The sequence below is a fragment of the Gymnoscopelus microlampas genome (genome assembly GCF_963454915.1).
Source record: "Gymnoscopelus microlampas genome assembly, chromosome: 3".
In the NCBI taxonomy this organism is placed as follows: Eukaryota; Metazoa; Chordata; class Actinopteri; order Myctophiformes; family Myctophidae; genus Gymnoscopelus; species Gymnoscopelus microlampas.
In genome coordinates this window covers 38979280-39000267 of record NC_139940.1, presented here as the reverse complement: position 1 = coordinate 39000267, position 20988 = coordinate 38979280, and the positions used below count along the sequence as shown (strand labels likewise).

Sequence of the window (20988 nt, the reverse complement as noted above, 5' to 3'; positions counted from 1 at the left end):
GCCTCCTGGGGGAGAGAATAAAGAGGCAAAGATGACGAGAATGAGGGCCGCCATGTCAAAAGGAGGAGGTGACTGCTTTTTTTTAACCCATTGAGACCTGAAGCCGATTCTAAATCTCAGTTTTTTGAAAAACGTTTGTTTCTATATCAGTGGTGCTCAATTTTTTTCATGTCAAGGACCCCCAAAATTATATGTATTTGGCCGCGGACCCCCATCAAAATATTTTGTTCCAGGGACCCCCAGAAGCAAAGATTTGAGTTAAAAATGTTCGCTTTAAAAATATATATATTCAAAGATTTGCACACATTTTCACAATTTTTCTAAAATAGCAGATCTACAAGCTCATAGCGCGGCACTCGGTGCCGCGCTATGAGCTTGTATATCTGCTATTTTTGAATAGCCTAAGTGTAAAATAATGCTTTTTAGCTCAAATCTAAAAATGAGACAGTTCCAGGTCTCAATGGGTTAAAGGAGCTCTTGTGAGATTATATAAAAATGATTCCTCTATATAGACTATTATCTGATTTTGAGTTTGATTGATGTCTGAATTGCAGATTGTTCTAGCCCACATTATGCCATCAAAGTCAGCGGGGAGAACATACCATGAATCATAATGATGTTGTGGGTGGCTAATGGGTGTCGACTGTCGAGTAGGTGGAAAAGTGGTACGTTTTGAGTTGACTGAGCAATTGTGGTTGTGTTGTTCTCTACTGTGTTCTGGTGACTTTTTTTCTTCAGTTATTAAAACGTATACTGTAATAAACATATTGGTTAAAAAGGAAAAAAGGAAAATTACCATTTCATTAACCCATTAAGACCTGAAGCCGATTCTATAAAATGTCTTCTAAATCCCAACAGTATTCTGAAAAACGTATGTTTCTATATCAGTGGTTCTCAAACTTTTCCATGTCAAGGACCCCTAAAATGATATGTACTGTATTTGACCGCCGACCCCCGTCTCATAATGTGTTGTTCCAGGCACCCCAGAAGCAAAGATTTGAGTTAAAAAATGTTCGCTTTGAAATAATATATATATATTCAAAGATTTGAACAAATCTTCAGGATTTTTCAAAAATAGCAGATCTACAAGCTCATAGCGTGGCACTTGTGCCGCGCTATGAGTTTGTAGATCTGCTATTTTTGAATAGCAAAAGTATTAATGTCTTAATGGGTTCAAACATACTGTAATAAACATATTGGTTAAAAAAGAAAACGGCAAAATGATTTCTTTGGTAATTACCATTTCATTAATATAATACCAAATACAGTCATAACTCATACTATATTTATCCTAAAAACTGAAGATTGTATCGCATTGATGAAAGTCTGTGTATGTCTCAATTTGCAAGGATTGCTGGACTAAGGTTTACTCCATGTAGGTACAGTACTGGACTTTTCTTTTTTTTTTTAAGACTCCACCACTAATGACCCTTCAAACCCCCTTAACCATGGGAACCTTTGAATTACTACCATTAGGCCACCACTTCAGAGTACCTCTGGCCAAAAAGAGAACTCACCAAAAGCTTTTCATTTCCACAGCAATAGCCACCTTTAAAAGGGCAAATAGTGTGTCATAGTTTTCTTTTAGTGCCTTTTTTCTGCAACTCTGCACACCTAACAATAATAATTAGGCCTGTTTTATCCTGCAGGGGAAATTCAATTTTCTGCTTTATCCATGTAATTGGGAGGAGGGAGCAGTTAAGTGCCTTACTCTGGGACACATCAACACATTGCCGGAGCCGGAAATCTAACCTGTGACCTTCTGTTTCCCAGGCGACCTCTCTACCCAATCAGCTATGGCTAACCTACAACACCTGCTCTTATTTATGGTCTCGTTGTGTTTTTGAGCAGTGTTTGTTCGTGTACTTCACGAGTGTACTTTTCTCTGTTCTGGCCCAACAGTGGTGGAATGAACTCACTGCCCATCTTTCGCCGCAGGCCGAAAACCCACCTCTTCAGGAAAAACTACCCTGACCCTTCCTCTTAGCCTTGCCTACTTGTTGTCAATTATTTGTATGAGCTCTTGTTTTATTGGATCTTGTTTATTTGATTCACTTATTTGTTTAAGCTCTTGCTCATTTGATTTTCCCATTTGTCTCATCTGTTTAAGAAAGTAGGTAGCTGAAATATTGCACTTTTTACCTTACGCTTAGCTTAGCTTGTGAGCTTGTAGATCTGCTATTTTCAAATAGCCTATGTATAAAATAGGGCTGAAGTGGTGAATGTGTGTTTTATAATATAAAAATGTATATGTGTAACTAGTAACTAAAGTTTTCAAATAACTGTAGTGGAGTAAAAGTACAATATTTGTCTCTGAGATGTAGTGGAGTAGAAGTAAAAGTATTGAAAATTGGAAATACTCCAGTAAAGTAAAAATACTATGGGGCGGCCATAGCTGAGTGGTTAGTGAGCCCGCCTAGGGAGCCAGAGGCCCTGGTTGCCCCAGGTTCGATTCCAGGCCATCACAGCATATGTGTCGATGAAATGAAATTTGTCCCTGAGCAAGACTCTTAACCCCAAATTGCTCACAGGTTCTCATTGGAAACAAGACCACAAGGACTTTCATGAACGACCTGTTAAAAGGAATTATCCTTATCCTTATCCTTATACCTTAGGTATAGGACTTGAGTAAATGTACTTAGTTACTTTACACCACTGCCCATTTGTGCTTGTGGGACGGCAGCGTTTACTGTGCTCTAGACTGCCCTAGCGTGTCTGATATCATGTCTAGACGGGCGGGTTCAAAATCTCCGGAGAAAATTTTCGCCGGATCCTATTGGTTCACTGATCTGTACGTCAGCCCCACCCGCCTCGAGCCCCTCCTCCTCCCCAATGTGTAGCATTGAGAGCCCTGACGTCACAACATTTGGAGCGACGCCCACTGCACTCTGGTTGGCTGGTTGGGGAAATGAAACGCTTCCTATGCCCGGAACATGAACTGGTTGGTCCAGGCTTTAATTTTTTAGCAAAACTAAAAAAATAAAAGCCGGGAGATGGAGGCTAACTGTGCTCTCACCGACGTGCCGGAGGGTTCCTCGATGATGGAGATGTGCATCTTGCTGATGTGGGCGTTGAGGCTGCCCAGCTTCTTGAACACACAGCTGCAGTCCATGCAGGGGAACAGCGGCTCTCCTTTACCCTGCAAAGTGCACATCACATAAAGATTGCCACCGGTGTTGATTTCGTCGACTAAAACCATGACGAAAAATGTGCGTCGACTACCTTTTTTCGCTGACGAAAACAAAATAAAAACTAAGCTACGATGACTAAGACTAAGACTAAATGATATTGACAATTTTGTCAAAAAAAAAATCAAACTAGACTAAAATGTTAGGGAGGTACTAGTGGAGAAGAGATCCAGTATAACTAAAAGACAAGTCATTTTATGTTTGGTTGCGCTCGGGTGTTGCACTCTGAAAATAGCAGATCTACAAGCTCACACGCGTCGTGAGCTTGTAGATCAGTGACGCCATCAAGGCACCGCCAAAATACATTTTAGTCGACTAAATCAACTGTAGATTTAGTTGACTAAAATCAGACAAAACCTAAAAATATTTCAGATGATTAAAATATGACAAAAACTAAATTGAATTTTATTCAAAAGACTGACTAAAACTAAATAAAGATTTGCTGTCAAACATCAACACTGATTACCACCAACATATTGTTGCTGTCAGGCATGCATCTTGTATCTCCATATTTCAACGTTTTGTTATTTTGTTCCAAAAAATTAATTCCCTACTTTGTCGTACAGGAGTGCTAGAGAAAATAGGCAATCTTGTGTGCTTGTAGAACACCTATTACCTCATACTTTTGAAAGATTCTGTGAGTGAGAGTGGTCTGTGGGTTTTTATGAATATTTAAACCACGAACTTGGACTGACAGTACAGCGACAATAGCATTGCTGATTGCTGATTGGGGGGGGGAGATAAATACTTTTAATGTCATGAACTGAATGTCATGAAACCTTTAATGTGTAGTATGTGGAATGACAGCGTCGCTTGTTGAAAAGAATCTTCCAAGCTAAGAACATGTGGCGATGCTTGAAGATTCTTGTTCTTGTTGGCAAGCCACACCGTTGTCTAATGCAGTATAAGTTGAGCTTTCTCCTTTATTCAGCTCACATTTTTAGCTTGCCCACCCGTCCCTCAAAAAGTATAATTAACTTTGCAGCAGAACTCTCGATGGAATAACCTTTACACAGATATGTGGCAAAATGAAATAATTGTGAACGCTAACTCCCAACTCGCACCGCTCGATTTCATCAAGACGAGAACGAATTCCTCTCGAATCTAAGAGGGCGACCGAGAAGGTGACACGCTGTCATACCTTCTCGCATTTATATGCAGACGGTACAGTCTGCTACAGGGCTCAACTTTCCAAAAGCACACACTGCTGTGAACATTTTCAGGACGGTGTTTGCTATTTAAAATACCATTTGACCATAATTGTATTCATAAAATCAGTCACTCATAAGACCTGGCACTCTAGAAGAGAGGGGCTGGAAGAATACATGTGAAAATTAGATACATTATTGAAATAGCTGTGCGTCGCTGTTTGGCTTTTCAAAACTGATTCAATCAACAGGACATATCGCTGATAGTTGGCATATAGAGTACCGCATCAGCCACACTCCTGTCTTGTTCATTTCAAACCATTTTCGCTCACCATGAATAGAATACATTGTGGAAAAACACCAACGTTATTTTTGAGCAGAGGGGTGAAATTGGAGGAATAGCTGGATCTGGCCGCGTTATGAAAGAGTATGTACTGTAACATTTTAATTGCATTTTCCATTATGCATAATAACTCTCCTTCAGACAGACGAATGCACTGAACCCAGCAAGCCTAAGCGCACGGACGCAGCTTTACTTCCACTCCTATGTTAACCCATTAAGACCTGAGGCCGATTGTAAAAATGTTTTCTGAAAAATGTATGTTGCTTTATCAGTGGCTCTCAAACTTTTTCATGTCAAGGACCCTCAAACTTGATATGTATTTAGCCACCCGCCCCCTCATCTCAAAATATTTTGTTCCACATACCCCCAGAAGCTTGGGGTAAAGATTTGAGTTAAAATGATTGCTTTAAAAATATATTTAAATATATTATATTCAAAGATTTGCACAAATTGTCACGGGTTTTTCAAAAATAGCAGATCTACAAGCTCATAGCGCGGCACAAAGCTTGTATATCTGCTATTTTTTAATAGCCAAAGCATAACATGACACAGATTTTAATGGGTTAATGAAGGCAGTTGTTTGTAACTGGACGCACACGCCACACGGACACTTTGCTCACGCACGTGGAGAAAATGTTTCCACTTGTCCGCAAGAACATTCTAAAGAAATACATTCATTGTATATGCACACAGCACAATATCAGAATCATATCACCCACTCTGTTCTGTAAGCCTGCCTTGTCAGCTGCTGTTAGCCTGCATGAGTCTAGTCACGTTCTTTCATCAACCTACTAGATTAATCTGACTGATGATTCATTTAGGTGTGCACTGATTTAAAGATCAGATTTATGTCCCGCTACCTACCCATGAAAGCCAGATTGTTTCTGATCTGCATAAAAACAGTTTTATCAGGATACGCTACTTCTGCACGTATGTTATTAAGCACTGTACATGGACCAAGACGCGTCCAGGGTGAACACATCAAAACACATCACCGAACGTTCGGAGGCGGAGCTTTCCGTGCCAAAAAGCTACAGAAATGAATAGTCCTACCAACCATGATAGAATGGGAAATGATTGGTCAAATGTTTCTTCCACTTGTCTAATATGACATAATCTGTTGATACAGGCATTGAGACAATATAGACAAGTAATCAGTTATGTGAATGCTGTTGATGACAACTTTTCACATCGGCTGCTTTCCGCCGGAGACAAATGCGCTCTGCAAAAGCTGCTAGTGAGAACAGTCGCACAAAATAAAGCATGTGTGCCCACGTGCATCTTCTGGAGGGTTCGAGGCGTACCACAGCAAAGCCAGTCAGCAGATGGCTTATTTCATAAGCATTGGCGTACCATTTATGTGGTACAAATTCAATTCACGTAAAGCATCCATATTCTGAAAGAAAATGGATTTATATCAGATTTGGATATGCTTACATTGATTTTCTACTAACAAATGGAGGTGTAAAGGGTTTACTCTCAGAGATACCCCCACCCTCAAATCCTTCAAAACCCCCCTCTTCAATATCGCTATCCCCAGCTAACCCCCCCCCCCTCCCCACACACACACACACACACTTTTTCTTCTTTACACTGTTTTCATTGATTTTTTTTTCCTTAGTCTTAGTGTTTTTTTTCCCACAAATAAAGTTGCTTTTATTTGTCGTTTACTCATGGCCCCCATGTAAAGCATCTTTGGGTACTCAGAAAAGCGGTATATAAATTTGAGATATTATTATTATTATTATAAAGTAGGGGTGTGCAGATACACTAATTTCACGAAACGATACGATACGATATTTGGCTCACAACTTCGATACGATTTCGATACGATACGATACGCACTTTTTTTATTATGAAAATAAATAGGGGAGAAAAAAAGGAAATGCAAACAAATAATTCTGTTTTTGCATTATTCAGACATGCAAACTTGTAGCTTTTCAGCCGTTTTGAATCCAAATAGGGCAATAGTGTGACACCTGACCCGAAGAAAAACAACATGTTGTCACCCTTTTCACCTCGGGGCTGTTTGCATGCCTGATTATTTTTGTTTTTTTTCCAAAACGATACATATCGTTGCGAAAACGTATCGCGATATATCGCGGGACGATATATCGGCACACCCCTATTATAAAGAGAACAGATTGTATGCTTTTATGCTGAAAGACTGTTTTTCCCAGAATGGTCAAACACAACAGCCGATGGAACAATGTGTCGACACATTACTGAACACACATTACTGAACACACATTACTGAACACACATTACTGAACACACATTACTGAAGACACCCCTTTGCTTCGTGAGGTGCTGTAATCCCTCTCCAGAATGCTGTCCACACACACACGAGACCACGGCCCCGATGCTGTTACCCACTGCCCACAGCCAAAGAGCTACTCCCACCCAACTCCACCATTACCAGGCTTCAGTGAATACATTCTACAAAATGGACATGTTGCGATCCACCAACGCACCCACTTCAGCACCCACAGGGAGGTTTTTAACCCATTCAGACCGGGAACGCATCTGCTCACCAGGAACGCATGAAGCTCATACCGAGTGCCGCGCTTGTAGATATGCAATTTTTTTGAAAGAGAACATGAAAGAGAACATTTGCTAAATATTTTGGTCCAGGGACCCCCCAGAAGCAAAGATTTGAGTTACAAATGTTCGCTTTTAAAAATATATTTATTCAAAGACATTTTGCACAAATTTTCAAGATTTTTCAAAAATAGCAGATCTACAAGCTCATAGCGCGGCACTCGGTGCCGCGCTTTGATATCTGCCATTTTTTAGTAGCCCAAAGAAATCTAAAAATGACACAGATGCGTTCCCGGATTGAACGGATTAATGCATGTTCTCCTTTTAACTTTTCTATGCCAACTCTGAAAAGGAACCGACCTCAAAAAATAACCCCAGTGGTTGTTTACGACAACGAAACAAGCCCAAAACCTGAACTAGACTAGGATGAATAAGTGGACGCATTAGAATAGGTGGCTGTGTATAGCCGCTACAAAAGGAACAGAGCAAAACAAGGGGGCAAAGCTGCATCGTTCCCTTTTCCCTGGTCACGCTCTACTGAACCTGTAAATAGGAGGGATGCTAATAGAGCGTGAGAGAACGGGTTCGGTATCAGTGAATGACAAATAAGAGACAGAGAAATGATGATAGAAAAGAAATGGAATAATAATATCCCCAAACGTTGACGGTGGAATAAACAAAAATGATCAGTGCAGAAAGGACATAAGCGAGAGTAAATTGACGGAGAGACTAGTTCAAGTGCTTGGCTATAATACCTCAGCGTGATAAACACAGTCACATTTAATAGCGATTCAAGGAGTGGGATAGAAGTAGTGGACACACGTCTCGTCTGTAACCGGAACCCTGAATCCTACCATATTTATCTCAAGGTGAGGCTGATTTACAATTAGGTTTGGTGCTGCCTTAAGTCCAGATAAGTGTCAACTCTGGCAAAAACAATTTAATGAAAATCTGTCACGCAATAAATACAAGGTTTATACCAAAAGCCAATTTCTCTGCTCCTCATGGACATTTTGAGGGATAATATAAAACATTAATTCCAAAAAGTCCTTGCTTCTGATACGATGTACCCCTCAATAGTTCACTGAATCGCAGAATATTTAATTGCTGACTGGTCATATGCAAGCCCAACACTGGCACAGAGGGATAACTGAAGGAGTAAGACCAGATGGTTGAGAGTGAGAACAGACTTTTGGTTTCCACTACATTGGGAAGCAAACCAAACAGAAAATTGTCCATTGGCTTTGGAACAGCACTCCTACTTTTACCACTGTAAAATCCTGAATTAATTTAACCCTTTAAGACCGGGAAGGCATCCGTATCATTCATTTTAACCAGCATTATCTTATACTTATACTTATACTTTGGCTATTCAAAAATAGCAGATATACAAGCTCACAGCGCGTCATTTCGTGCCGCACTGCGAGCTTGTAGCCTGGTATCCAGCCTGCTTCGCTACGTTCGGCGGACTTTTTTGTCTCTCTTCGCTTATCAGTCTGGAAAGCCTCTTATCTCCAAGGGAGGCGGGACATGGCATACGGCTGGAGTCGTGCCGTGGCTTCTGATTGGTCTGTGGTGCGGGGCGGGACAAAAAAAAACGGTGTGATCGTTGTGATTCGTCATTCGTTTGAACAACATCCAATCAGCAACGACGTTGCCTAACGTAACATATGTAGTTCCAGTGTAGTTCTGCAAAACGAGTCAATAGGAGGCTTTCCAGACTGAGAAGCGAAGAGAGAAAAAAAAGTCCGCCGAACGTAGCGAAGCAGGCTGGATCCCAAGCTGGCGAGCTTGTAGATCTGCTATTTTTTGAAAAATCATATAAATTTGCGCGAATCTTTGAATCGATATATATTTTTAAGCATTTTTATCTCAAATCTTTGCTTCTGGGGGTCCCTGGAACAAAACATTTTGAGATGGGGGTCCGTGGCCAAATACATATCATTTTGGGGGTCCTTGACATGAAAAGGTTTGAGCAGCACCACTGATAAGTTGGTGCAACATACATTTTTCAGAAAACTGTTAGGATTTTAGAAGACATTTTGTAGAAGGTTATAATGGGTTAACTCCTAAAGCGTACAAACAGACCGGTATGGGATGGGTGGGTTCATGTGGATACATTTGTGCTCTCTAGAGTCTAGATGTTATAAATTGATAAATTAAAACTAAGGATTTTACTCTGTACTAATAGATAAGAAGGGAATAAGACCAACACTGAGAGGGTTTGCTACATGACTGTGCTGTGTAAACACCTCATGAGGAAAATGAAATTTGATAGTCAATAACCAAACGGAGAAAAGTTAACTTGCCCACGCACCCATCCCTCAAATAGTATAATTACATTTTGAAATAGAACTCCAGAGACAATCTTTTCACATAGATATGTGGCACATTAAAAAACCTTGTCAAAACCAACTCCGACTCGCAATGACAATGTTTTATTTCATCAAGACGAGACGAGAATGAATTCCTCTGGAATCTAGAGGGAGAATGAGAAGGTGACAAGCTGTCGCCAGTTTTTTTAAGTGTTAAGTTCACGCGATACGCGATAATAGTCAGTTCAGAGAGAGTATACGGTACATTATTTAAAAGATATGGACTGACATACGCATTTGAGCTGTAAAAGTATTGACATATTTAATTAACCCATTAAGACCGGGAACGCATCTGTGTCATTTTTTGATTTCTTTGGCTATTCAAAAATAGCAGATCTACAAGCTCATAGCGCGGCACCGAGTGCCGCGCTATGAGCTTGTAGATCTGCTATTTTTGAAAAGCTGTGAAAATGTGTGCAAATATTTTAATATATATATATTTTTTAAAGGGAACATTTGTAACTCAAATCTGTGCTTCTGGGGGGTTCTACAAATGTCTTCTAAATCCTAACAGTTCTTTTTTGAAAAAACGTAAAAGTATGTTGCTATAATCAGTGGTTCTGAAACTTTGTCATGTCAAGGACCCCCAAAATGATATGTATTTGGCCGCAGACCCCCATCTGAAAATATTTAGTTCCAGGGACCCCCAGAAGCACAGATTTGAGTTAAAAACGTATACATACACATATTCAAAGATTTGCACATATTTTCACTGCTTTTTTTTTTTTTTTGAGGGAAATCTTAAAATGCCACACAGATGCATAGATAGTAGACGAGGGAGGTTATAATGGGTGACCACCATGGTACATGTTGTGTGTTATTTACCTGAGAGTGGACTCTCTGGACGTGGGAGTGCAGGTTGCCCTTCTGGGAGAAGGAGGCGGGGCAGAACATACAGAGGTGAGGCTTCTCTCCCGTGTGTCTCACCATGTGTGTCTGCAGCACCACCTTCTGGTTGAAGGCCTTACCGCAGTGGCTGCACTTGTAGGGCCGCTCGCCTAAAAGGGAGAGCAGAGATGTAAGCACAAACGCACGCACACGCACACGCACACGCACACGCACACGCACACGCACACGCACACGCACACGCACACGCACACGCGTGATGACCGGAGGTGGAAAAGGTATGCTACTGACATTTTTTACTTAAGTAAAAGTATCAATACCGCAATGTAGCAGTACTCTGTTACAAGTAAAAGGCCTGTGTTCAAAATTTACTTGAGTAAAACGTACAAAAAGTATTGGCATCAAAATATACTTAAAAGCACCAAAAGCTAAAGGACTAATGTTTGAAAATAGCAGATCTACAAGCTCACAACGCGTCGCGATGCGACACGTTGTGAGCTTGTAGATCGGCTATTTTCAAATAGCCTATGTATAAAATAGGGCTAAAGTGGTTACTGTAGGTTTTATAATATAGTAATTTACATCTGCAAAGTAACTAGTAACTAAAGTTTTCAAATAATTGTAGTGGAGTAAAAGTACAATATTTGCCTCCGAGATGTAGTGGAGTAGAAGAGTATTGCAAATTGGAAATTCTCAAGTAAAGTAAAAAGTAACTCAAAATTGTACTTAAGTACATGTTACTTTCCACCACTGGTGATGACCATTCATTGGCTAAATACAATCTCTTACTTTTTTCTTCTTCTTTTTCTTTTTAAATTGATTGACAAACTTTATAAACATTTCCGGCAAAAGAAAGCCAATAGATTCCATTAGACTGAAATGGACACAGCCTGCCTCTGAGACAGAGCGAGTAGACTGACATAGTACCATCCTGTAGTCAGTGAACATTAGTGAGGACCCATATTTGGAGATAAGGTTGAAAATAAAGCACCAAAATGTTACTTCAGTGCAGACATTTTTCGATATGCCATAGAGGTGTAAAAACAGATGAATTGACATTAGTTGTGAGTTCTCTGTGCTGCCACCAGTGGTGGAAAAAGTACTCAAATGTCTTACTTAAGTAAAACAATCAATACTGCAATGTAGAGGTACTCTGTACTCTAAAAGTCCGGAATTCAACATTTACTTCAGCAAAAGTACAAAGTATTGGTATCAAAATGTACTTAAAAGTACCACAAGTAAAAGTACTAAAATGTTTGAAAATAGCAGATCTACAAGCTCACAAGGCGTCGGGATGCGACGCGCTGTGAGCTTGTAGATCGGCTATTTTCAAATAGCCTATAAAATAGGGCGAAAGTGGTTAATGCATGTTTTATAATGTAATAATGTATATCTGCAAAGTACACACAGAATCTGCGGTCATCGGGGTGACTCAGAGAGAGTGAAAAACATGTTTTCACTTAGCAGCAACAGTGAAGTGTACACATGTTTATCTGTGAGACAGTCAGAAGACGGAGAGAAAGATGGGAGAGAGATACACAAAGAAGTGCGTACGTACATAGCCCCCGTATTTGCGGCCCATCACCTCATCTCCCCCTAATGGCTGTTTGAGATTCAGAGCACATGGGCATATAACTCCATACACCATTATTAGTCATCCAGCCAGCCCAGCCAGACTAATTAACATGTGAATGAACTGGAGTATGGAAGCTACCAGCCATGTTATCTGAACAGTGGGGTCGACGGGTCAGGGGCAGCTCAGGCGCATCATGTTTTAAAACAGACCCTTTTCCACTACTATAACTCTACGTTCACACAGCACAGCATAGCGGCAACGATGATGGAGATCTAAACCATCATCTTAAGACGCAATTCCCCTCGGAGCTTCTGGGTCACCATATCAGAATACATGTGATACAGTGGCAATATAAAAATCAACAAAGGGGAGAAAATTACTTTTTCCCCCTCGGATTTATTCCTATCAAAACGACTTCTGTGCGCATTGATATAGACTTTAAAAATGGTCTGAATTTGAATGAGTCTTTAACGTTTGATAAAGCCATAGATGCAGAAGATAGTCTTAATGAGTATTTTCACAACCATACAGTAGCATTGCAGGGGACTTTAGGGAGCCTCTTGGGGGGGAAAAGTTCTACGAGTCCAATAGGATTAAGAAGGGGAAGTTTACTTTTACATTTTTGGTTGTGACACTCACTGCAACCCTTACGTTGATTAGAGACCTAAGCGAGGACAAAGCCACTGGCCTTGATGACATTCCGGCCAGGTTCTTGAGCGATGTAGCTGAGGGTGTGTGTGTGTGTGTGTGTGTGTGTGTGTGTGTGTGTGTGTGTGTGTGTGTGTGTGTGTGTGTGTTAAGGCAGGGACACACTGCAGGATATTTGGTCCGATTTTGCTGTCCGCAACTAATATTTTCCAAATCCACGCAGATCTTGTATGAGGGTCTATGGCACAACATATTTTCAGAAGGGGGAGGTCTGCGCCTCTGCGGACAAATATTAATTTGGGGGTCCTTGCCATGAAAATGTTTGAGAACAACTGGTTCAAACAACATTAGGAAACAAGGCCAAAAAAGCAACTACACTTTCAAGCAACTTTACAGAAAAACAATCCCAAAGTCGCTTATAATAAGCGGACATGGCAACTCTGTCACTGACTTCTGCGCGAGCGAGCGAGCGAGCGAGCGAGAGAGAGAGAGAGAGATATCACGGGATACGTCGATTAAAATGAATTGGAATGATCACAAATGTATGTATTGGGTCTGACTCTGGAGATAGCATCCTAGTGAACTATCCTACAGTGTGTAATCCCTGGTCGGGGATCAATCTATAGTGTGAAAACCACAACGATATATGACAGCCGATTTCAAGAAATAAACTCCTGCAGTGTGTAATGCTTAACGATCAGACGACCCCCGACCACTTTAAAAGTCCTACAGTGTGTACCTGCCCTTAGTGTGTTAGTGTGTGTGTAGCTCCAGTATTGGTAGCAAAGCGTCGAACTCGCCACTGAAATAACCCTTGAAACGATCGAGATAATCCCGCAGCTCCTTGATCAGTAGAATCAATCGAATAATACGCATAAGACCCAGTGTGCGAGGATTCTGTGCATAAAGGATGATGGATTTAAAAAATGCATACAAAAAATACTCAGTGTGCAAGACGCTCAGCTCTTCGTTCACACAGCACAGCACAATGGCCATGAAGATGGACTGTCTAAAACAGATCTAAGATGCAATTGCCCTCAGAGCTTCAGGGTCACCGAATCAAAATGTGATATAAATAAATAAATGGCAATATAAAATCAACAAAGGAAAGGAAAATGACTTTTCCCCCGCCGATGTATTCCTACCAAAGGACTTCTTGGGCATTGATAATACCTTGAAATAGGTCTGAATGTGAATGGGTCTTTCCCTTTTGAGAACATATTTTATAACCTTAACAGATAGCTTGGTGGGAAAGCTTCCCTTCAATACCGCGGGTGGTTTTAAGAAACATTTGAAAGATTGGTGACCGAGTAAAACGCATATTAAGTTAGTTTTGATCATATGTAATCTGTGGAAATTTAAATAATGTGTTTGTTTTATAATGTGCTCTGGATAGCTTACATGCTACACCTTATTTCTGCCTGCCTTCCAGCCAAGTCTACAGGACCGCAATAGAAATAAGTCATGACTTCATTGTGATGTCCTGGCAGAATAGGGACTCATGTATATCTGTGTATCGCGTTTCAATTCATCAAATAAAATCCATCAAACAATCCCAATTGTGACAAACACAGCTGTATTTGTATTTCTATTACAATAGACATTTTTACTGGGGTAAATATAAGTGTAAGCAATGATACCATTTAATGTGATTACCTTCAGCTGTGTTTACCCATCAAAAGGTCTGCTGTGAAAAGGGTCTAATCAACAGCTCAAACAACACAAGATTATGGTCATTATACTCCCTTGCTGCTCACCTGTGTGTATTCGTACGTGTCTGACAAGCTGACTGGGTTTTTTGAACGTCTTTCCACAGTGAGGACAGCTGTTGGTGAAGCCACTGCGATCAATGTTTTTCTTGTAGTTTCTGGAGCTAGAGGTGAGTGACCTTTGGGCAGAAAAGGGAACATATAAAATGCATAATGCAAAAGAAGACATATTTCCTACTCATGCACTCAACACAGTATCAGCCAAAGTGTTTTTAAATTGGAAGAGCTTCTTTTTTTTTTCATTTGAGTCTTGTCAGTGATGATTATGATTTTGTCAGAAGATAATTTTGCTGTCACTTCTGAATACTGACTGCAGGACTGCAAATTTGCCGAAGTCTGAAAACTCACCTCTTCAGACACTACCTCACCCACCCCTAGCACTCTTTTCTATTATTTCTTGCTATATAGTTACTGTATACTATGCAAATGTATGTTCTTTACTTGTTCACACATGCTATGCATCTCATTTAAATAGACAGTGTGGTTTGCTTGTCTACCTAATTACCATACTTTGTATGCCTAACTTGTTTTCTTTGCACCCTATTTACATGACTATTTACCCTGCTGTTGTTGCAGGGTTCATGCTATTTACTCTGCTCTTGCCCTTTTTTCTGTTTTTATCTACGAACTGTTACAAAGCACCTCTAGCCACACAGAATCAGAAGGTCATCAGTCTTATCAGCAGGTGGAGATCTCTAAAAGTCTAGCTACGTGAGATTACTTGGTTGAACCCTAGCGTCGTGGCAATGCTCTGGGGCTCTGGTTCTCAAACCTTTTCATGCCAAGGATCCCCAAAATGACATGTATTTGGCCGCGGACCCCCATCTCAAATATGTTGTTCTAGGGACCCCCCAGAAGCAAAGGTTTTTAAAAAATAGCAGATCTACAATCTCATAGCGCGGCACTCGGTGCCGCGCTATGAGCTTGTAGATCTGCTATTTTTGAATAGCCAAAGTATAAAAGGTTACAATTATTGTGAAGCTATATTAGCACATTTTGCTAGGGACCCCCTGGAACCCCCCACCCCCCCCACCCCCCTCAAGGACCCCCCGGAACCCCACTTTGAGAACCAATGCTCTGGGGAGCCTGGACTATAAGTATGTAGGATTTAAATGGTTAAACACAATCCTGTTTAGACTGTTTTATTCTTTCCCATTTCACTTCAATGGGGGAACAAAAGCTGTGCAAAATGAAAAGCTGCATTTGATCCCGGTTCAGCAAAAAAAACAGATCTATCCATCTATACAGATCTTTCTGTGTGTTTTGTGTGTTCCGACCTCATCTTGACGTGGCTCTTCATGTGGTCCTTGAGGTGGACGGAGGTCTTGAACTCCTTGCCGCAGGTCTTGCAGGTGTACACTTTGACGCCCGACAGCTCTTTGCGGTGATCCTCCAGGTGGAGAGAGAGCTGACTCTGAAGGATGAACTCATCCCCACACTCCACACAGATCAGATTCTACACAAGAGGAGAGAAGAAGAGTATACAGAACCCAGCCAGGTGATGCTAATGTAACTTCAGGGAGATCTTGGAATTTCATAGAAGTGCTTTTTGGACGTACGGCTGAAATATTGTTTTTAACCACTTAAAGCAGTGTTTCCCAACCGCCGTTCTGTGGCCCTTTAGTGTGCCGTCTGAGATGCGTTGGTGTTCCATTTAAAGAATTAAATTTAAAAAAACTATTACCCCCCCAAAGAAATCTTTCAACTGCCCCTAGCGGCCTAACGGTAAGGCTGATGGAAATGGCAGTGAATGTATTGGATGCAGCTCAAAGTTAACTTTACCCAGGTATTTAGTTTGTCGCCGTCCGACCTTCCTAGCCCGTGTAATCAAAGAAAAACGGGCGACAATGGCCAAAACTCAATCGAAAATCGACGGAAAAGTGGCCGTTTTCAAGATGTTTCGGCCATTATCTCTCGAACTTTGAGGACATTTAAGCCCATCTTTTTGGGGGGTTTTCGGGCCTAAAAGTATGGTAATTGTTCGGGCCATGTGTGTGTATACATACATATACATATACATATACATATACATATACATATACATATACATATACATATATTTTTTTTAAAGGTTGGGAAACACTGATTTAAAGGGATAATTCACACAATGTTTTTTTCCTATCAATTAGTCACTGTCATGTTGCATATAATGACATGCCCAAAATAGGTAAACTAGGTTGAAACAAGTGGTTAAATGTGACTACAACTCTTATATGAAACATATACTACATGTATTATCATTATTATTATTGATCCAAAAAACAAGTTGACCAACTTCTTCCTTCTCGTGCAGCATGATGTGTGCTTTAAGGCTGGCCACGCGGGAGAACTTCTTATGGCACACCGGGCAGGTGGGGTTAGAGGTGGTGTGTGTGGACTTGTGGAGGGTGAGGTTGAACTCCTTGTTGAACGTCTGTGGACAGTGGTCACACCGGTGAGGCTGTGGAGGGGAGAGACAGTAGAGAAAAAAGCGTTGAGAAATATCAATTAAGGTAAGTGCAGTGGTGGAAGAAGTACTCAGATATTTTTTGTAAAAGTAGCAATACCGCAATATTAAAATACTCTGTAACAAGTAAAAGGCCTGTGTTCAAAATGTTACTTGAGTAAACGTACCTAAGTATTGGCATCAAAATATACTTAAAAGTACCAAAAGTAAAAGTACTAAAATGTAAGAAAATAGCCTATGTATAAAATAGGGCTGGAGTGTGCAGCACTTTATTCAAAACTTTATTCTTGTATAAGGCTTTTTATTTTTTTATTTTGTGTGATTTTAGGATTGGGGAAGGTCAACCTGACACCAAAAGTTGTTTTCCACAAGTCTGCTGCATTAAGCTGAGAGCTTTTTAAAAAGAAAAAAGGTACAGCACTACAGCTTCAAAAGCAAAGATAAACGGTGCATTTTGACGGATTGTACATTAACAGTGAGGCCACACAGAGTGTTGGAGTGGGTCCTTCAACAGGACCACAATGGACCCATGGGCTTTTTGTGTTAATAATACACTACTATTGTATGACTGTACCTCTGTACTCTTTGCAAACTGTTAATAAAAGTATTCAATCAACGGAGGAGCACGGATTTTGCGCTTTTAACACGGAAGTCAAGATGACATGTGCTGACGTTGTTTATTATATTTTAATTTAATCCATTAAGACCGGGAACGCATCTGTGTCATTTTAAGATGTCTTTGGCTATTAGAAAATAGCAGATATACAAGCTCATAGCGCGGTGAAAATGTGTGCACATCTGTGAATATGTATATAACTAACATATAGCGAACATTTTTAACTCAAATCTTTGCTTCTGGGGATTCTACAAATGTCTTCTAAATCCTAACATTTCTTTTTTTTTTTGTACTTATGTTGCTATACTGTATATATCAGTGATCAGTGGTTCTCAAACTTTTTCATGTCAAGGACCGCCCAAAATGATGTGTATTGAGTCGCGGACCCCCATCTCAAAATATTTTGTTCCAGGGACCCCCTCCCCCCCCTCCCCCCCCCCAGAAGCAAAGATTTGAGTTAAAAGTGTATACATATATTCAACGATTTGCATAAATGTCCACTTTTTTTTTTTTTTTTTAATAGCAGATCTACAAGCTCATAGCACGGCACTCGGTGCCGCGCTATGAGCTTGTATATGTGCTATTTTTTTAATAACCAAAGAAATCTGAAAATAACACAGATGTGTTCCCGGTCTTAATGAGTTAAAAAAAAAAGCGACATCAACAGGAGATTGTCCTGTCACTCATAAAGCACACAGTGCCATGCTTATGTGTGTGGGTGGTCCCCATGACAAGGGCCTGGTGGTGACGTGGGCTCACTTAACAACAAAGAGACCAAATGTAAGACATAAAGAGCATCTCATTTATATGTGTTTTTTGCTCTGTGACATGAATAGGTGTTTGCTATTAGGAGATATATGTTTAACAACTTCTTTTTTTCTTTTTTTTCTTTTCTCTAAATTGAAATGTCCTTTTATAATGTGTTTTCTTTGCTTGATGTTTTGTGTAAAAGCACATTGAATTGCCTTGTTGTTGCCTTGAATTTCCCTGTCATTATTATTATGTCACTGGACAGTCTATGCAACAGTGTGCATCTTCCAAAAGTATACAATTAGGTGCAACACACACACACACACACACACACACACACACACACACACACACACACACACACACACACACACACACACACACACACACACACACACACACACACACACACACACACACACACACACACACACACACACACACACACTTTACATGACTTGACCAGAAGTGTCAAAACTGCACTACTATCCAGGGAATAATTTCATTGGGTTATCTAAACAAAACAAATCACGATTGTGCATTACCCTTTTAGTAATGACGTTTGGCTTCCCTTTGATAGTTATCGCTTGCATTTTACGAAGAGCCTTTTAGTAATGATAATGTTTGCTTTCCTTTAAATTGTTAATCTGGTATTGCTTGCTTTTCTCGAATGGCCTTTCCCTAATTTAGATAAAGGAAATGTAGTGTAGTCCTAATAATGCACTTTTTGCACATTGTCCTGTGGTCTGATTAGATTTTTCTTCAGTTTTATGTAAAGCACTTTGTAACTGAATAGATTATTATTATTATTTTTATTATTATTATTATTATTATGTTATTACCCTCTTAGTCATATATTAGATCAGGGGTAGGCAACCTTAACTCATTTTCTGCCAATCACGCATAAATGCGATCTATTAAATAGCGCACTTGGCCGCCAAGATAGCATAAATGCGTTCTATTGAAAAAAAAATGTTTTTTTTTTTTTTTTAATTTGACCCAAAGACCAATGAGATATGATTTTTCAAAGATCTAGACTCCTATCCACGTCCTTGTTAACTAAAAACTTAAAAATTCTGTATCCCGGCTCCTGAGTACTTTTTTAATTTCAATGAAAAATCTCTGGCAGACAACAGCAAAACATCTGAAATAATTCAAGCAGGTTAAGTGTTAAGCACCGGTGCCAACATTGGCACACAGGAGGGTGATCACTGGCACACTGGCATAAGTGTGAAAGAGGTTTTTTCTTTTAAAATTAAATATTAATAAGATGTTTAGTCAGTTAAATTAAGTTCACTCACATCTATTTAAAAATTGCATGCTGCACAAAATTCTACATTCATTCAAACTGATAACTAGATACTAGTAGATAGGAAGGTTATTGAGTCTAATGATCATTACATCCTGATGTGAAAGAAAATATTTCTAAAGAAATGAAATAACGGTTGTTATGTATAGCCTATGGATAATCAAAATCAGTTGGAAATGTTTCATTTTGATATGGTGTCACAATTAAACTTAATGTTGATATGGCACACTGACTATCAATGAAAACGAAAACATGGCACTTCATGTCAAAACGTTTGTCGAGCCCAGTGTTAGATCTTTAGACAAATCAATTAGCAATGTTCATCAGGTTCATAGCTTTGCTCTTTCTTGCCTTGTCGTTGGCCTCATGATCACGGAGGTGCCTCTGGAGTTGGCTGTCAGTGGTGAAGTTCTGAGAGCACATGGTGCATTTCTTGTCTTTGAATTCTCCATCATTGTGACTAGATTCACTGGAATTCAGATCTAATGGGTAAAAAGAAAAAAACAGTCAGTATTACTCAGTGGTGGAAATGTTTTCCTTAAGTAAAAGTATCAATACTGCAATGTCGATATACTCTGTTACAAGTAAAAGTCCAGAATTAAAAATGTACTTAAAAGTACAAAAGTATTGGTATCAAAAAAAAAGTACCAAAAAGTAGAAAGTACTCATTATGCAGAATGTCCCACTTCACAAGTTTTCAAATGTATAAAACGTAAAAGAACTTTTGAAAATAGCCGATCTACAAGCTCGTAGATCGGCTTGTAGATCGGCTATTTTCAAATGGCCGAAATCTATATAGGGCTGGAGTGGTTAATATATGTTTTGCAATAATAATCAAAATGTAATCTACAAAGCAACTAGCAACTAAAGTTTTCAAATAATTGTAGTGGAGTAAAAGTACAATATTTGCCTCTGAGATGTAGTGGAGTAGAAGTAAAAGTACTGAAAATTGGAAATTCTCCACTAAAGTAAAAAATACCTTAAAATTGAACTTAAGTACAGTTGGCCCACTTAAGTAAATGTACTTAGTTACTTTACACCACTGGTACTACTTGTGATAGTACTCCACTGCCATCCTTTGGTAGAATATGTGTAGGTACAGTGTTATTACAGATATAACACACCTAACTGAAACTAACGTGAGTGTAAACCAAATAAATAAATCACCTATACAGTTATTCATAGATAGGCTACGTTATACTGCAGGTTACAGCATGCACAATGCATGGATCTGCAAATACACAGGGACAACAGTAGTTTATAATTAAACAATAGTCAGAGCTTTTAGGACCACAATGAAAACAAGCCCTTACTTTTTACATTTTTGTCTTTTAGCATCATTGTATAATTGCACCACTGCACTAGCAAACTGTTAAGAAAGTATTCAATCAAAAACAACAACCAATCAAGCTAATGGTGAGTGTTTGTTGACG

At 39.7% G+C, this 20988-nt stretch overlaps 1 protein-coding gene across 1 annotated transcript in view; it reads right to left on the bottom strand.

Moving 5' to 3' along the window:
* The window catches only part of znf236 (zinc finger protein 236), a 122813-nt gene extending 105945 nt beyond the window's left edge, over positions 1-16868 (bottom strand). Inside the window, exons 1-6 of the mRNA XM_084052943.1 lie at positions 16710-16868; positions 15712-15890; positions 14423-14553; positions 10421-10593; positions 3017-3139; positions 1-5 (exon numbers count right to left, since the gene is read on the bottom strand). The exon at positions 1-5 is cut by the window's left edge and continues 175 nt beyond it. Coding sequence (XP_083909069.1) covers positions 1-5; positions 3017-3139; positions 10421-10593; positions 14423-14553; positions 15712-15890; positions 16710-16730 — 632 coding nt within the window. The 5' untranslated portion in view covers positions 16731-16868. The remainder of the gene's footprint in view (positions 6-3016; positions 3140-10420; positions 10594-14422; positions 14554-15711; positions 15891-16709) is intronic.
* Between the last annotated feature and the right edge of the window lie 4120 nt (positions 16869-20988).